This window comes from Eumetopias jubatus, unplaced genomic scaffold, assembly GCF_037043125.1.
Source record: "Eumetopias jubatus isolate StellerSeaLion01/CBP00866 unplaced genomic scaffold, mEumJub1_p1.0 scaffold_13, whole genome shotgun sequence".
NCBI lineage: Eukaryota > Metazoa > Chordata > Mammalia > Carnivora > Otariidae > Eumetopias > Eumetopias jubatus.
This window is the reverse complement of record NW_028274819.1, coordinates 2,146,604-2,165,248: the sequence shown is the minus strand read 5'-3', so window position 1 is coordinate 2,165,248 and position 18,645 is coordinate 2,146,604. Positions and strand designations below refer to the sequence as shown.

The 18,645-nt window shown below is 57.4% G+C and overlaps 1 protein-coding gene across 7 annotated transcripts in view; it reads right to left on the bottom strand.

Moving 5' to 3' along the window:
- Positions 1–18,645, bottom strand: part of KCNQ1 (potassium voltage-gated channel subfamily Q member 1) — a 315,307-nt gene that overhangs the window by 126,448 nt on the left and 170,214 nt on the right. The window contains exon 12 of one of the 7 annotated variants that reach the window (XM_088017542.1): positions 2,745–4,498. The exons of the other annotated variants lie outside the window; for them this stretch is intronic. Coding sequence (XP_087873668.1) covers positions 4,249–4,498 — 250 coding nt within the window. The 3' untranslated portion in view covers positions 2,745–4,248. Of the gene's footprint in view, positions 1–2,744; positions 4,499–18,645 lie in introns of those variants that run through there. 7 annotated transcript variants of the gene reach the window in all.

The window sequence follows — 18,645 nt, the reverse complement described above, 5'->3', positions numbered from 1 at the left end:
AGGTCCGGCTGGCCTGGGGCGCCGGGAGGAGTGGGGGCTCCCCACGCTCAGTCCACAGAAGCCGCATCTCAGGCAGGGTCCTGGCTACTCTCGGATCCCATTTCAGAGGCTCATTCATCCCTCCCTAACATAAAATCCCCAAATGCCAAACACTTTGTGACGTGGCTCTTGGTGCAGGGGTGGGGGTCTTCGGCGGGCTGCCTCCCCAGTGCCTGGGACCGCACGGGGGGGGGTCCTCTGGCTCCTCATCCCCGCCCAGATCCCCCAGCCCAACCCCATTTACAATGAGGGGTCTTCCAGGGAGCTGACCTCACTCTGACAAGAGCCTCACAGGGAGGCAGAGGTGGGAGTCCTTCCATGTCCCCCACAGCCTCCTCCCCACGTCTAGCAGAGGACTCTCCAAGGGACAAGGTGCACACATGCCCCATGCCAGGAGGCTGCAAGAGAGGCATATGCGGAGATGGTCCGGGAGCTCAGCTCCTCTGGCATCCTGGCCGCTGGGTACGGCTGCTGAAGGGGGAAGAAGTGCTCAGGCTGTGGTGGTCATGGCGGGGGGGACTCCCACTGCGGGCCCCTTTCTACCCCATATGCATATTCCAAGAGGAACGGCAGCCCTCAAAGCTCCTCGACCTACCCCCGTCTTATGAGGTGGGGGTGAGGCTCAGAGAGTCTGGCAGCCAGGCCTATGGGTGCCAGGGCAGGGTGCTCTAGCCCGCAACCTGGCCTGGCACCCTGGGGGAGGCAGGTGGGCAGGGAGCCCTCTTCTCTGCCCCAGAACACCTCACCATGACTACTGGAGGCCCTGCTCGGACCCCCCCCCCAGTGTTGGGGTGCTGCTATCCCCATTCTGGCCTGGGCCCCAGCCAGCCTGTAGTGATATCCCCGAGGCCAGGCAGCCCTGCAGTCAGGGAGCACCAGCACCCCACCCGCACCACAACTAGCAGAGGGCCTGGCACACAGAAGTGCTCAATAAGTGCAGGGTTTGTGGAGCACTGAGGAGAAGGAGCAATACCCACCGCTTGAATGAGGTGATGTGGGCACAATGCCCCTCCCCCCCAGGTTCCCAAAGGACATAAGCCACTGCCTCCTTGGACCTAGTCCCCTCCTTGGCTTTCTGAGGGGCAGGGAATACAGGGAATATGTACCTCTTTCCCCGAAGGGGAGAGAGACCCCCATGAGGGTGGGGCATACCAGCTGTCCGTGACCCAATTTGGTCTAAACAAACCCATCCAAGGGCTGGATGCAGGTGAGCAGCTAACAGCCCCAGCCACCTGCCACTGCTCCAGGCAAGCTCACCACCAGCCAGTTCTGCCTCCCCTCCAAGGCGCCCTCCTCATAAGCAATGCCAGAACCCTCCCCTCTAGGGCTACAGACCAGATTTGAGACCTTTGAGTTGAAAGGAAATCTGAAAAATCAAGTTCCTTTTGTAAGCTGCCAAAGTCCTGTTTTCCTGGTGATGAAGCCCCAAGATGCCTCACTCGGGATTAAGGACCATCTCTCGATCGGGGCGGGGGCCGGGGGAGGGCTGTGATAAAACGACTTGTCCAGGAAACAGCTCAGTTATTCCTGCAGACCTTCCCGGGATTTCCACGCCCTGGGCCTAGTCTTGGGGTGCAGAGCGGGTGAGATGGTAGAGCCACCCTGGCCTCTGGGAGCCACAGTCTGGGGGTGACCATCACACTGAGGGACAGATGACCAAGGCATGTGAAGCAGAGAGCTCCCGGGGCAACTCGGGAACACCCTAAGACGTGAGGGCATTCCCAGAGAGGGGAGGAGAGTATATACCCCAGCCAGTGGTGGGAGGAGACTCTGGCCCGAGCAACACATTGTATGCTGCACAAAGCTGGGACCAGAGAGCACTGCTGGAGCCCTGAGGAAGGGGCTCAGGACGGGGAGCAGCATGGAGGCTCTGGGGAGTATGGGTGTGGAGGCTGGGCAGGACCAGTGGGTGGGAAGGAAGGACAGCTGCTGGTCACTGCTGCAAAAAACCCCACAGCATCAACAAAAGAAATAAGAAGAGAAGATCTAAACAAAAAGGAAAGATATCCCATGTTCATGGACCAGAAGACTTCACGTTGTTGAGATGCTGACACTCCCCAAGATGATCTGCAGACAGATTGTCACCCCTCTCAGAATCCCATCTGGTTTCTCTGCAGAAATTGACAAGCTGATCCTAGAGTTCATAAGGAAACTTGAGGGACCCAGAACAGCCAATCGATCTTGACAAAAGAAGAACAAAGCTGGAAGACCCAATTTGGTTCACATGGTTTGGCCCAGCCCCCACTGAGGGGACAGACACAGGTGAGCAGCTCACCTGTGAAGGTTGCAGGACTCAGGCTCCTGGATTTCAAAGCTTACCACAAAGCTACAGTAACCAAGACAGTATGGTACTGGCCTAAGCACAGACATAGGGATCAACGGAATAGAACTGAAAGCCCAGAAGTAAAACCTCACATTTATGGTCAGTTGGTTTTTGACATGGGTGCCAAGATCATTCAATGGGGGGGGGGGGGGGAGGGGAAAGCAGTGTTTTCAACAAATGGTGCTGGGATAACTAGACCTCTGTATGCCACTGAACGAATCCGGACTCCTACCTCATACCCTATACAAAAGTTAACTCGAAAGGATCAAAAACTCAGATGTAAGAGCTAGAACTATAAAGCTCTTGGAAGAAAATAGGAACAAATTTTTGTGACCTTGGATTTGCATGTTGCTACTTAGTTACAACACTAAAAACAAGAGCCTCAAGAGAAAAAAGTAGTTTATTTGGACTTCTTCAAAGTTAAAAAAATTCATTGTGAGTCAAAGTACACCATCAAGAAAGTGAAAAGACAACCCACAAAATGGGGGAAAATACAGCTGAGAAGGGATTTTTGTCTAGAATATATGAAGAACTCTAGTTACCCAATAATAAGGTGATCAATATAAGTTGGGGAAAGCATCTACGTAGACATTTCATAAAGAAGAGATACAGATGGCCAATGAGCACATGAAAAGATGCTCAACATCATTAGCTATCAGGGAAATACCAATCAGAACCATGAGATGTTACTTCATACCCACTAGGATGCCCAACGTGAACATGACCCACAGTAACAGGTGTTGGCTAGGCTGGGGGGAAATCAGAGCCCTCCTACGTTGCTGGCGGGAAGGCAAGGTGGTGCAGCCACTGTGGGAAATTGTCGGGTGGCTCCTTACGCGGTTAAACATCAAGATCCCCTATGACCCACCAATTTTGCGACTTGGGACAGACTCAAGATAAGTGAAAGTACATGTTCATAAAAAGCTTGCCTCCTCATGTTCACGGCAACATTATCCATAATGACTGAAAAGTGGAAATAGCCCAAATATCCATCAACGGACGCGAGGATCAACAAAACGGGCTCTAGCCACACCACGGAATACTGCCTGGCCATAAGAGGGAGTGGAGCCTTGGCATCTGCGGCTCAAGGAAGGACCTGGAGGACATCGTGATAAGAAGCAGTCACAAAAGGCCACATGGTGTCTGACTCTCTACGAAACGTCCAGAACAGGCAGATCCATACAGACGGAAAGCAGATCTGTGGCTGCTTGGGGTTGGGACACGGGAGGGAGGGGGTGGGGGGAAGTTGCTACTGGGGATGGGGTTTTAGGGGTGCTGAAAATGCTCTGGAACGGCATAGTGCTGACGGTTGCACAACTCTGAATATCCGAAAAACCATCGAATTGCACACTTTCAATGGGTGAGTTGTATGGTATGTGAGTGATAGCTGAATAAAGCTAGTGCAGAAACAAAAATTAAAAACACCAAACAAACAAGTCAGCAGGACCGCAACACCCTAGCAGGCCCCTAGGCGTTTGCCTGCCCCCCGCCCCCCTGCAACTCTGAGCTGCCCCGGAGTTGGGGGCCCAGGAGGCCCCTGCTGAGCAGAGGGCTGAGTTCCTACCCATGTCCTGCTACATGGCCCCCAGGTTGGACATTTCTCATGGTGAAGGCCCAGGAACAGGGAGCCAGAAGTCCTGTGCAGCTGGGGTGGGGGGGTGGAGGGGGGGCCCTGGAAGCCGCACAGCAGAGATGGAGGCTCCCACGCTCCGGGGCCAAGCTGACGTGACTAAAGCTAAACAGACCCCATGCCACAACGGGGTTACAGCTAATTCTGTGCAGCGCGCTGAGCCCCTCACCAGTGATGGCAGCCGTGGGGAGGGGTGGTGGGGCAGGCAGCCCCAAAGGTAATTTGCACACGGAGTTTATAAGGCCCCTCAGCTCTTTTAAACATATGCTTCTCTGATTATAAACAGCTGATGGCTCACAAGATTCAGATTTTCCAGCAAGGCTTCCAAAAAAAGATTACACTCCAAGCAGAGAAAGGTGACGGGGTGCTTTGCTGTGGACGTAACTCCAACCACGTTCTCCAGCAGCTGGGGCCGCCCCTGTTGCCAGGCTCTGAGCATGTGACATCTGTAAAATGTTTGCTGCCATCGACATGTCCTGAGGAGGACTCTGGCCCCAGCCGTGGACCTGGGGAGGGAACAGGGTGAAGGAGACTGAGCCCGCCATCTGAGACTGAATCCCCCGCCTCCTTGGAGCTAAGGCTGCACAAAGCCCTCACCTCCTGCGTGTAGACCTAGGTTGAGGGCTGAGGCTTCGGGCTGCTGTCCCCCCCGGTGTACACCCAGAGGCCACCAGACCGGCCCCCTTGGGGGCTGCTGCCTGGGCCTATGCTGCGTGCCCCACCACCCCGCCCTCCCCAGGGATTTGGGGTACAAAGAAAGAGGACCAGGACCCCTCACCCAAATGAAACCCTGATTCACCACCTTGCCCAGTTCTGCTTGGCCGTGCCGGGGGCCGGGGTCGGGCTAGAGACCCCAGGAAGGAAGAGAGTCTGCTGAGAACGTGTTCAAGGCCTGTCTGACCTGTGGCTGCTGAGTGACTTTGGGCCTGGGAGTTGTCCTCTCCCTGCCGAGGAGACGCTCCAAGGCATCCCCAGCTCCGTGAAAAAGAACTGTGTTCAAATGGAACAATTAATGAGCAGGGGGCTCCTGCTGGGGGGAGTCTTCGGGGGCAGGGGCACAGCCCTGAGGGGCCTGGCACCCGGAGGGGTGGGGGCGGGGGCGGCTCCTCCACACTGGGCACAGAGAGGAGCTGCAGGGAGGATGGGGCGGCACATGCGGGATCGGTACCCGGGAACACGGGCAAAGGCGCACCCACCCTCACGCCCCGTGAGCACCCATCCGCAACAGCGCTGCCCTAGCAAGTCAAAAGGCTGTGAGGCCATGTGGCAGAGAGGGAAGGACGGACAGATGGAGCCCAGTCCTAAGATGCCCCAGAGCAAAGCCCAGCATGCTTACCTGCTACTTGTCCCTTGACCTTTCTGCGCCCCGGGTCCCCATCACCACGCAGGCTGTTGATAGGACTAAAGGCGTTACCGTCACAAAGCCCTTGCTTGGACTGGGTGTGACGCCGGGGTCACTGTGCACGGTTGGTTAGGTAAAACAGGCCAGGCCTCCCCACTCAGCGTCCCCAGCCGCTGTCCAGCCACACAGGGCATCCTGCTCCCCTGTCACTCTGGCTAACCCACGGGAGGGCTCATCCCCGTGCCCAGGTGCAGAAAACCAACCGGGACCGAGCTGGCTGCCAAGTCCCCTCTCCAGGGCCCTCGTCATGGAAGAGCCATCCGTGTGGGGCATGCACGAAGATGGCTGAGGCCAGTCCGTGGGCCCATGGGCCACAGGTCACTGAGGGACAGGGAGCTGCACCGACGAGAAGCTAAGGGATCGTTGTGCAGGTCCCACTGCTGGCACCCGAGGGCGGGGCGTCAGGAAAGGAGGTGTGGAGGTGCCCGCCTGCCCTGGGTGTGTGCCCTTCGAGGCGGGCTGGGGAACGGACCCGTGGGGACTCGCTCAGAGACAGCCGAGAAGGCGCCCTGACAACCAAGCCCCATACCCTGATGCCCGGGAGGCTACCTGGTGGTGTGGGGTGGCCGGTCACCAGCCTCAGGAGAGGCAGACAGGGCCCTTCGTCCTGCCCACGTGCTAGAGAACTGGATTTGGATGTTTCTGGGGGAGAAAAGAATCACCTGTTCCAGGTTCCAGATCACATTCTAGTTATTAGCCTCTCTCATTGTCACAAAGTCCCCCTCTGCTCAAACCCCAACGGCTCCCTGCTGCCCAGAGCCCACCTCCTGAGTCGCAAACACCCCTCTCACGGGCACCCCAGGTTAGCAGCTGCTGGCCTGGAGGATGGAATTCAGATCCTGAGGAAGCAGAAACATGGCTTGTGCACAGCACTCTCTCCCCCGTGCCCAGATGCAACCAACCACTGGCAAAAGCTGACAGGTGGGCTGAGCCCTCTTCGCTGCCCCTGTTGAGGGCCAGACTGAACCAGACTAGGATGGCTGTATCAGCTAGCTACTGCCGAGTAACAAACGGCCCAACAACATCACAGCTTCGATCAATGAATGTTAATTATCACACATCGTTTCTGAGGGTGGTTCTGGCTCAGGGTCTCTTGGGATGTTGACCAGGACTGTGGCCACCGGATGGCTTGACTGAGACTGGAGGATCCACCGCCATGATGGTGTGTGCTCATGAGGCCATTGGTGGGAGACCTCGGTTTCTCACCATGTGGAGCTCTCCACGGGGCTGCTTGGGTGTCCTCACAACATGGCAGGCAGCTTCCTCCCGAGTCAGGGATCCCAGTGGGAGAGCAAGGAGGAAGCTCTGATGCCTTTTACCACCTGTTTTGGGAGGCACACTCGGACATTGCTGCCACATTCTATTTCTCAGAAACAAATCATTAAGTCCAAAAAAAAAAAAAAATCAAGGGGAGGGAATTAAGCTCTGTCTTTTGAAGGAAGGAGTCTCAAAGTGCTCACAGACAGATCTGAAAACCACACGGCCCCGTGGTAGCCCAGGCAGATGGCCCTGAGCCTGCTGGCTCAGCTAGAGTGTTCTCATTCGGCTCCCCAAAGCCTCTCATAGCCAACCATTTTGTGCCCACTGTTCCCCAGAGGCCTGGTGGGTTCCACTGAGTAGCCTCGCCCTCTACAGGCACAGAGCCAGGGATATACGGGTTCTCTGCAAGTGTCTGTTCTCACCCTAAATATTGGAGGAGGGCCGTTCGACATTCAAAAACCATCTACAACCCCCAGGGCTCCTGGGACGGGGCTTCCTATCAACGCTTTTCCCAGAACTTCAGAGATAATCGAAATTCTTTCTGGGTTGAGCCTGGCAGTGCCAGTGTCCTAAGGCCTGGGCCCATCCAACCCTGAGGGCTGGGGAGGCTGTAGTTGAGTGGCGGCTGTGCCAAGGGCCAGCCTGGGCGGGAAATGGGGGATAGGCCTGCCCCGGGGGGCTGTGTGGTGGGAAGGAATGGCCTCTGGAAGGTGATGGTGGAAGACTCTTGAGGCGACGGGTCTGGCAGGGCCCAGCTCCCTTTGCTTCCCCACCCCCCACGCCTGGCACCCAACCAGGCCCCAAGCAGGTGCTCAGGAGACAGCTGCTGAGTTAACCCGCATCGAAGCGGGGGCTCTGGGAGAATCGGGGTTGGCTAATCAAGGCTTGGCTGCACAACGCCGAAACATACACACACAGAGCACAGCTGCCCTCTCGATGGGACGCAGCCCACACCCCACGCTGCCACTCATCGGGAGCGCCCGGACTTGAGAGCCCCCACCCGTCAGGCCTCAGGTTCTTGCTGACCCCAATGCAGGAGAGCAAATCTGCTCATGGGGGACAGCCGGGGCCGACCCTAACACAGCATAAGTGTCTAATGGCACTCCCCCACAATTCTTCCCTTCCCATGCTGCACAGGGAGAAGGGGTCCCGTGGGGGCCCAAGCTTGTCCTGGAACTGGGACCTATGTCAGTCACACTCGTCACTCTGAGCCCTGGACCCCGCCCTGGACCCTGGGAAGCTAAGACAGGGCAAGCAAGGCACTGGGAAAGCCATGCCCGAGGAGTGACCGTGCCCCATAGCTGGGGCAGAGGGGCTGGCGCTGACCCACCTACATAGGTTTCTTAAGATCCAGCTTGCCCCCTCCCCCCCACTAACTCTTCAGCCACCGGATCCCACCAAGGCCACCTCCTTTGGGAGCCCCTCCTGGCTGCCTCTTGCCCTCCAAGGGGGGCCCCTACTCCCAGCCCTCCTGCCTCTCTCACGGGGTGACAGCAGGTCTCTCCACAAGGCAAGACCTCCTTGCGTCCCCTCCCACCCCCCACTCCCCAATTCTCTCCATTCAGCAACCAGAGTGGTCTTTCTAGAAGGGAGACCTGATGCTCACCACCACTCTCCCCAAACCTCCCAGAGATGCCCCCCCTGCACTTCCCCCCTGCCATGGCTGGTGAAGCCCAGAATGGCCGGGAGTCTGCTCATCCTCCCTGGGGGTGTGACGCTCCGAAGTGGGGAGCGCAAGGCAGGGAGACCTGCAGACGAGAGCTCTGAGTGGGGATGGGAGGGCATGCCGCCTGTCGGTACAAGGCAGACCTGGGGTGGGTAGGAAGGTGGGGTAGAGGTGTCAGGGCTGAGTGAGAGCGGGGTGTCATCCACAGGACAACATACCCAAAGCTGCTGGGGCGGAGGGGAGGCCCGGGCGGGTGCACGAGACCCACAGAGGCCATATTGCAGGAGGAAGACTCTGGAATGAGGATGTGGGAAGCAGGGTCCACAGAGACTTTCGACCAGCGAAGAAGCTGCTGGATGGAGGGTCACGGGGGCCACGGAGACCTGACCCAGGACAGCTGCAGTGATGTGTGTGCACAAAACTGCGCTGGGGGTGGGGGGACGGAACGGGGGCCACCGGTTCTGGGGACATGGGTGTTGGCTACCGAGTGCACGGGCTGACCCGAAGAGCAGGCTTCTCTTCGGTCACTCAGGGGTGCCCGGGGCCCCTCAGCCCCCTCCACGTTCCAGTCCACTTCCGAGAGCAGCTCAGGGCAAGGCCCTTCCCTGGGAAGATGGTGCCGAGGCGGCCACGTGGCCCTGGGCCTCTCTGCTTCAGCAGGAAGCAGCTCTCTGGGAACCTGGCTGAGCCTGAAGGCGGTTCCACCCTTAGACTCTGGTGGGGCGGGGGGAGCGGTAGAGGGGAGTGGGGGCAAGCCACGGCCCCGGGGAAGAGTCCTGTCACTTGGGTGAGGGGCTCCCACCCGGTCCTTCCCTCCTGCCTTGCCCCGTGGGAGGAGGGCTGGTGCTCCCCCCCGGGACACCCGGGGCTCTGGGCCCCATCTGCACTTCTGTGTTGGCAAACACAGGAGAATTAGCTCAGCGACTTCCTCTCCTAATCCCCCACCCCCATTCTAAATACCTCGGAATCAAGAGAAAAGCCGAGTGGACGTTTTGAGCCTAATTCTCTTCAGCTGTGTGTGCGTGTACGCGTGCGTGTGTGCACTCGGGTGCAGAGGCCTGCGAGGAAACCTTTTGAACCCCGAATATTAGTGTTAGAGGGAGCGCGAGGAACGTTAGGTCAGCCCCCGCCATGTACAGCTGAGACAAACCAGATGCCCCCTGTCACACGGGAAGCTGAGGTGGAGGCCACCAGGTGCCCGGGCTCTCTGCCCCGCACCCGCCTTGCAGTCCCCAGGTTTCCACGACCCAAGAGCCCCCAGGCTGGCCTGGGCTCGGAAGGGACCCCAGCCCCACTCAGGCGGGAGCTGGCCGCGGCCCGCCACCCCCCTCCTGAGTTCTGATGTGCCAAAGCCAGCCCCAGGCCCCCCTCCCAGCACGCCTGGCAGCCCACCACCCGCCCCCACCCCCAGTCTCCCCCAGGCTAGCCTGGGGTCCGCCCAGCCTCACATCCTTCTCCAGCCAATTCCCACGTGTCTCTTGTCTCCCGACTAGACAACAAACCCCTCTTAGTCTCAGCATGTTTTCCTCTGTGTCTCCCCCAAAGGACTAGAGCGGGGCGGGGGGGCGGTGTGGGCACACAACAGGTGCGCTGGGGCTCTCAGGCAGCACTGGCTGATTGACGGCGCCCCATGTGCAGCGAGGGGGTGAGGGCTGAGGACCGGCCCGCACGTGACTCCCAACCATCCTCCCTGACCGCTGTGTCAAAATCGACAGCGCCAGGCTCCTTGGCCTGGCTCGAAGCACGGCCCCAAGAAGGTGGTCACGAGAGCGCACAAAGACACAGTGTCTGTGGAGTTTCACCACGAGGGGATCTGTTAGGGGAAAATCCACGTGTTCAGGATGTCAGGCTCCGAGGTTGGAGGGTTGAGTCGGGCAAGCGCAGCCGCAAGGAAACACAGACAAATGAACCTGGCCGCTCAGGAGCTGCGCCCCCACCCAAGCACACAACTAGAACCCAAATTTTGTTCAGATTGGATCAACTCCATTTCCACAACTGAAAAAAAAAAATCAGTTTTCAAGATGAAATCCCAGTCAACACTGTCACTCTTTCAAAAGGGGGACCCCTATTTTAAGCAGACTGGCTTTAGGTGGCTTTTTATCCCATGCTCAATGTCCTTGGATGACAAACAAACCAAACAGAACAGTTGGGGAACAGCTCACATTCATGAGTAAAGACTAGAGGAGTCAGCTACCGGAAAGACAATGCAGCTCCCAAGATCCACCTAGGGATCTGTGTGTTCTGACAAAGAAGAATGTCCAGAGCACTTTGAAAATTTCTTGTCTGTCTTTCCTACTGGAATATAAACCCCACAGAGGCAGGAAATCTGTGAAATCACTCTGAGGATCTGGGGCTCCCACTCCCCTGACTTCCCTGGGGAGGTGGAAATGGACACACCTGGAGAATGTCCGGGGAAGGGGCCTCGCCTCCCCCTGAAGGGTGCAGGAGGCCACGAGAGGCAGAGGTTGGAGCCTTACCCCACTGACTCACAGCAGCAAGAACCGGGGCAGTGCCCCAGGCTGCATTCGGCCTCCTGTTCTAGGCCTTCTTGGCCGGCAGGCCCTCCTGTTCTTGTCTCGACAGCTACACAAGGCTGGCAGCAGCCCTTCTCCCTTCCAGGTAGGAATCCCAAGGCTGCACAGTGTGGGTCAGGACTCCAGTCCCTCCCTGCCATTCTCTGCCAGGACAGAGAGTAACTGGTCACTTGGGGGGAGGAGGGGGAAGGGGGCTGGGCAGGCAAAGGTGGTAGGAAGGTGGTGGGGCCTTCCGTGGGCCAAAGCTCCAAGCCCCTGGAGCATGCTCCACTGTCCCAACAGACTTCACTTACAAAACCGAAGCTCAAAGATAAATGAAGAATTTCAAGATGGTGACAGCAGAGCATTAAAACTCTGTGCGTGGGGCCCTTCCGAGTGCAGGGCCCCATGCGATGATCCTGGTTACAACCTGCCTCTGGGACAGGCAGACGCCCAGAAACACCCATCCAGGCCGTGAGGACTGGCTGACCCTCTGTCAAATGTACCAACTGAGGCTTGCTGTACAGCCTTCCCGTGGGCTGGTCAAGGGACAGAGCGATGACCAATCTGGCACTGCTTGTGAAGGTTGGAAAGCAAGCTGTTGATGTGTAAAAAGACAGCACCATTTCCCCCTTCTCCTTCAGGCTGAACCACAAAGAAAAAACTGACTCAGTCACCCTTGGAGAAATTCCTGGCTCTTTTTGTAGACACATATTTCAGGCAAAAGCAGTTGAGATGAATGGCCTCATTGCTTGCTTTGGGTGTGGGGATGGCTGCTTGCTTGGCTGGCTTTAGCTTCCCCCTTCCTCCCTTGAAGTCAACCCTGGTTGGGGGAGAGTGGGGTAACAACTTCTGAGAAAATACTGAGAGTTCACAGAAGGTCTAAATTGCCCTAGACTTGCATAAAACCTCAGTAGAGTGAGAGCCCCATAAGGACAGACTTCCTGATGGCTGTTTGCTGTAGATTGTCAGTGTTTATGGCAGTGCCTGGCACCCAGGAGGGGCTCAGAAGATGTGTGAGGTGGACGAATGGATGGGTGGGTGGATGGGTGGATCGATGGATAGGTGGGTGGGCAGATGGAGGGATGGATAGGTGTGTGGGTAGGAGGGAGGGTGGATGGAGAGATGGGTGGATGGATGGGCAGTTAGGTGGGTGGGTGGACAGCAGGGAAGACCTTCAGCAGACAGTGGACCCAGCCTCCAGGCACAGGCAGATCATAGGAGGGAAGCTCCACTGAGAGCTGCAGCGGTCTAGGCGGGAAGCTGACCACTGGGGTCACCTCCTTTGGGGTGACCTGGGCAGGTCCTCTCCTACAGGAAGCCGCCTGGCAGAGTCTGGGCGCCCACGTCACAAGGTCTCCTGAAAAGTGAACAACAGGACGTCCATAGCAGAGTCCCCGATAGCAGCACGGACGCACCCTGCAAGGTCCCCAGAGGGAGATGGGAGGCCGCCTGCCTGCCTGCCTTCGTGGACCCCTGTGGTAAGGATCTGCAGCAGGCCGTTTGTGTGCTGAGTGCCGAAAGTTCCATGGGGCACCCAGTAGGGTGTGGACGCGTGGAAGCGACCGGACGGGTGGGTGGACATTTGCACCGCGAGCCGGGGTGGGGTGGAGTGCGGCACGTGGCACTGTAGTTGCCCCACCAATCCAAAGCCCGGTGGCATCGGCACTGGTCCCTCTCAACCAATGGCAGAGCGTGGTACAATGCTTTCCGTGCCCAGCCAATCTGCGCGGCGGCACGCGGCAACCCACCCCGCGGGCCCATCCAATCAACGGCCGGGCAGCTGCCACGTCAGCCGGGGTCCGGGTGCGGCCGTAGTCTTTCGGCAGACCGTCGCCCCACTGCTCAGTCGGCGCTGAGCTCTCGTCGGGGCTGACCTGTCGGCGGGGATGTGCTCACGGCCGCACCCTCTCCTCGGCTGTGCCGTCCTCTCGGCCGCGCCAGCCCCGCACCGAGCTCCCTAGCCTGCGCCCCTCAGGCCCCCACCCAGCGCTGCGGGCACGGTCCGACCAGGCGGCGCGGGACGGGTGACCGCCGGCGCACCGAGGTGAGGTCTGCGTCCGGCGGGCGGGGGGCCGGCTCTCCCCTCGGTACCTCCGGGAGAGTCGGCCCGGGTCGGGGGTCCTGGTCCGGGATCCGAGTCCGGGGATCGGATTCCGCGCCTGCAGTCCGCCTCGCAGTTCTGCGTCGTGGTTCCGAGTCCGGGTCCGGTTCTGCATCTGGAGTCCACCTCACGGTCCTGCATCGGGGATCCAAATCCGGGGGTCGAATTCCGCGCCTGGAGTCCGCCTCGTATTTTTGAGTCCGGGTCGGATTCCGTGCCTGGAGTCCGCCTCGCGGTCCTGCATCGTGGTTCCAAGTCCGGGTACGATTCCGCATCTGGAGCCCGCCTCGCGGTCCCATATCGTGGTTCCGAGTAGGGAGTTAGAGCCAGGGTCTGGAGCCCGCCTCGTGGTCCAGCCTCGGGGATCAGAGTCGGGGGTCGGAGATGGGTTCCGGAGTCCGCCTCGTGGTCCTGCGTCGTGGATTTGAGTCGTGGATCGGAGCCGGGGTCCGGAGTCCGCCTCGCGGTCCAGCCTCGTGGTTCCGAGTTGGGGATGGGAGTTGAGGTCTAGAGTCTGCCTCGGGGTCCCGCCTCGTGGTTAGGAGTTGGGGATCGGGGTTGAGGTCCGGAGTCCTCCTTGCGGTCCCGCCTCGTGGTTCCGAGTTGAGGTCCGGAGTCCACCTCGCGGTTGCGCCTCATGGTTCGGTTCGGCGTTGGGGATCGGAGTTGAGGTCCGGAGTCCGCCTCGCGGTCCCGCCTCGTGGTTCCGAGTTGGGGATCGGAGTTGAGGTCCGGAATCCGCCTCGCGGTCCGGCCTCGTGGTTCTGAGACCCGGGATCGGAGCCAGGATCTGGAGTCCGCCTCGCGGTCCAGCCTCGTGGTTCTGAGTCCCGGGATCGGAGCCAGGATCTGGAGTCCGCCTCGAGGTCCTGCCTCGTGGTTCTGAGTCCCGGGATCGGAGCCAGGATCTGGAGTCCGCCTTGAGGTCCTGCCTCGTGATTCTGAGCCCCGGGATTGGAGCCAGGATCTGGAGTCCGCCTCGCGGTCCAGCCTCATGGTTCCGAGTCGGGGACCAGAGCCGGGGTCCAGAGTCCGCCTCACGGTCCAGTCTCTCGGTCCTGCATCGGGGACCGGAGCTGGGGTCCTTTGTCGTTGGGAATCCGAGTCTGGGTCCGGTGTTCTGATTCTGACGCTCAGGGTTCCAAGTTCGGGATCAAGGCAGAGTCCGTTGGACTTAAGATGGGAATTCTGAGTCGGAAATCAGAGTCCACGTGGTGGTTCTGAGTCCAGGGTCCGAGTCAGGGATCTGAGTCTGCGCGTGAAGTCCGCCTTCCTGCCTACGTGGCAGATTCCAGGGTCGGCAGTCTGGGGGCGGGATCAGAGCCAGGATTGGAGTTGGGATTCTGGGACTGCGCTGAGTTCTGAGGGAAGGGTGGGGTTACTAGTCGGGGCGTCTAGAGTCCAAGTTAGAATCTGAGTTCCAAGTAGGGGATCCAGGTCGGGGTCCTACCGGGATGGAGCCAGAGTAGTGTTTCTGAGTAAGAATCTGGAGACTGTGTGTGGAAGGTGTCTGGTTCTGAGGGAGGTCTGCGTGGGGAATCCGACTCGGGGTTTAGGGATTCTCGGTTGGAGATTGGAGTTGGGGTTAGGGGTCCGATTTGGGGATCACAGTCAGAAACTGGAACTGAGGTTTCTAGTCGGGGTGGGGATTCTGAGTCACAGGTCCGCTGGGAGTTGGGGTTTGGAATCATGGGTCTAGGTAGGGGAGGGGAGCAGGGAATAGAAGTCTTGGTCACATCTGGGATTGGAGTTGAGGACTGGAGTCACGGGTCTCAGTCTGGACAGTAGGGGGGACAGCTTGGAAGTTCGATTCCCCCGACCCCCAACCTGTGTTTCTCCAGCACATTAAACTGCCTTTTCTGTAAAATGAGGACGAATGTCTTCTTCCCACAGGACGGTTCTTGTTATGAAAGGGATGAATTCGTCTACACTGCATAGCTCTGTCCTAGATGGAGAGTCACCCAGTACTGAAACATTGCTAGAAGAGTAATATCCGCCTTTTAGGTGCATTTGCCAGTCCCCTCCGTGCTCTGGTGCCCGTGCCGGACCGAGAGCTCCCAGGAGGGACTTTTCTGTCCTGTTCTCTGCTGCCTGCCCCCGCACTCAGCCGAGAGCCTGATACACAGCCTTGCTCGGGCAGTACTTGTTGAAGGAAAGCAGGCAGGCAGGATTAACCAGATTTCTATGGTGTCTCAAATGATCCATCTCTGCACCTGTTTTCCAGATACTCACTGGGAGAAAAATTTAAGGATTGGGTTGCTTGATTACGGTTCTATTTTAATGTGTTTCCAAACATGCTAAAGAGAAAAGTGGGCCTGTTTCAGGATTTATGCTCCAGTAAGAGGGATCTTTTTAAATTGGGAATCAGAGCATGTCCAAATTCAAATAAGGGGAGAGCACAAGAAAATTATATACTAGTTCCCTTATGAATGCTGAAGTCCCATGTACACCATTAGCTAACCGAATCCAACAGTGTATTAAACAGTTCTTCAGCAAGTGGGATTTCTCCTAGGAATGCAAAGATGATCCAATATCAGAAACTCTATCCGTGTAATTCACCACATTAAGAGACCAGAGGAGAAAAACCATATGGTTCTCTCAGTAGAGACAGAAAAATTATATAGTTTCAGGCCTATGCATGATTTTCGGGCAGGAGGATAGCACTTAGCCAGCCAGGATGAGGTACCCTGATGTGATACAGGTTCTGAACCAACACTCGGCTTTTCAGCAGACTGTATCGTCCCTTTCAGAGAAGAAGCAGGCACAGGGGGCCGCCGCAGGCCCCAGGCGTCCCCCCGCACAAGGGAAGGGCACGGAGCCGAAGGAGAGGACCAGGGGAGAGGGAACCGCCCGTCCTGAGAGTGTTGCCTCTGTGGGGCTTCTCGGACAAAGTATTGAGGTCCCCAAAGAACTTTGGTTAACATGGGCTGGATCTGTTGGTAGTTAGTTAGCTCCTTAGAAGTTAAAACTGAGAAACATTTAAAACCAAACCCAGAGCCCTCACAGCACAGATCCTGGCGGGTCACGCTTCCTTTGGAAAACTCTTTAACTTTGTGAGAGCGAGAGCAGAACAGGCAAATAATATCTGAGTATTACGATGAAAGTGGTTTTGACCTTGTGCAAGAGGGCCTCCGGGGCTCCCCGGGGTCCTCAGACCACACTCTGAAAACTGCTGAGCTGCACGAAACACAGAGTCAACTTTCAGAATGGAACAGAGACGTGAGCAAAGGTTTTGGATAGAAGATCGATGCCGCTCCCCCCCCCCCCCCCCCCCCCCCCAGCGCTTGAGACATAGTGAGTGAGTGAGAAGCAGAATAGAAGTTAAAGCAGTAACACTTACACCCGGTCAGGAATTAACAAAGAAGACTTTTATGGAGAAAATTTTAAAATTCTACTGAAGGATGTAAAGGAAGATCTTTTGATATGGAGAGACATTCCATTCTCTTGGATGGGGCAGCTTAGCATGAGAAAGGGGTCAGGGTTTTCCAGATCTTTAAGTTTAGTACAACTCTGCTTAAACTTCCAGTTGGAGTTTTTGAGGAACTTGACAAACATATTCTAAAATGTATGTGAAAGGAAAAGATCTGCAAACACCATGTGCACTTTGAAAAGGGAGAACAGAGAAGGCCTTGTACCAGCAGATCCCGGGGCACACTCCAAGCCTCAGTAACAGGAGCAGCGGGGGACGCCGGCCCAGGAGAGACTCCAGAGGCAGCCCTGCTTCAGGAGGAAGGTGGCCCGAGACAGAGGTGACACCGCGTGTCTGTGGGGACCATGTAGAGGACGGTCCGGGGGAAGCTAGCCCAGAGTGGAGAAATCGGAATGTGGATTCCTACGTGACCCCCTGGAAAAAGCAGGCTCCAAATGGACAAAAGAGTTGATGCTTGTTTTTGAGGAGAGTGCGGGGGAGGGGGGGGGTTGGTTGTGGGTGGGGGTGTGTGTGAGGGGGCGTGGGGAATAACCTGGGGCCTCTGTAGCCTGTGGGGGGGAGGGGGGTGTCGAACACAGTACCCAGAAAGCACAAACTTCAGAAGTTAAAAGCTTGAATACATGCAAATAAAGTATTTCTGTTAAATCAGTCCACTGTGAACTGTTTTTGTCGCGCCTCGAAGACAAGACGCTCTTTTCACTCTCACTCGAGTGACTCTGCCCAAGTTACAGATGACAAATGACACGGTATTTGAAACAAAACTGATAAGGGAACAATAGCTAAAATATACTAGAATGTCCTGCAAACCAGGGAGAAAAAGATAGGAAGCCGAAGAGAACAGTGGGCAAGTGATACTAACTGGCAGTTTGTGGGGGTGGGGGGGCAGGGAGGCTACGGGAAGATGCCCAAGCTCCTTGAAGCAGTCAGAAATGCGGATGACAGCAAGGGGCATGCTTCCTAAGAGAAGAATTAGAAAGTAGGATCATGCCAAGTGTTGGCAGCAATGCAGGAAACAAGCCTCCCTGTGTGCTGCAGGTGGCCGTGTGAGACAGGCACAGACATTCTGGAGAACCTTCCAGCACTTCTTCCTCAAATAAAATATTTAATACCTGCAGCCCAGCAGTTTCCCTCCTGGGTAAACAGCTAGAGCACTCTCAGCAGAACAACGAGGGGCTGTGTGTGCAAGCTCAGTACAGGCCTGCCTGTGGGGGTGGGGACTTGGAACCCGGCGCTGTGGTTAGGGGTAAGGACTAGATGTACACTTCACGGACTGGAGACATGCGCAAACACGGCGCTGAGGGGCACCGACGCCAAACAGAGCGAGGGCCTCAGTCCACGGCTCTGTCCTGAAACTCAAGTGACCACCACCCAGCCGTGCTAGCAGATACTGCATGCATCACCAGGGCACATGCACACAACGGTCTATCTATACGACACCGGAGCAGCCGTCTGGGGTGGGGGGAGCACGGAGCGGGGTGGCGCGGAGTGTGGTGGTGGTGGGGGGGCTACAAACAGAGACCGGATGGAAAAGCACGGAGAGGAACAGAGCGCTGCCTCCCTCCCACAGACCCTCCCAGCGGGACCGTGTTTCCCGGACTCAGGGCTGCGAGTTAGCCCATGCACTCGAATCCCCAGAGCCGAGAAGGAAGGAGTGAACGCATGTCCCATCACACTCTCCTGCCAGGTACCCTCTAGTGGTTTCTATTTCTAGGAAATCATATTCAAATTCCGTCAGGTTTCACAAGATCCGCCCTGCCTGCTGTCCTCCTGAGTTCCTGTCACGCCAGCCTCCTGCCTCTTTCTCAAACTGGCCACGTGCCCCGGGACCTGTGCACCAGCCCCCTCTGCCTGGCTGGCCCGTCCCTGTGGGCTCCTTGTGACAGGTCCTCCTCCCCTTTCAGGTCTCACCTGAAATGCTGCAAGGCAGCTCTTTGAGCTGCCCCTGCGGGGGACCCCGTTAGCGCCCCCCCCAGGTCAACACTAGGTTTCAATCCCCCACAAACGCATGCTACACCACAGTATTTCCTAGTGCCTGCCCTGTCTCCCCCACCAGAAGGGAGGCCTCCCGAGCACGTTGTCTCCTCTATGGGGTCTGCGCACCGGCTGCGTCATGCATTTCTGCTGAATGGCCTCATTGATATGTTGAATGAAGGAAAAGGCCAGGCCAGAAAAGTGTGCATCCATTTTCAGAACACAGAAAGTAAGCAGCACATGGGGATCCTCGCTCCTCAGACCAAGAGTTCCCAACCGCTGCGCTGCTGACATTTGGGGCTGGGCC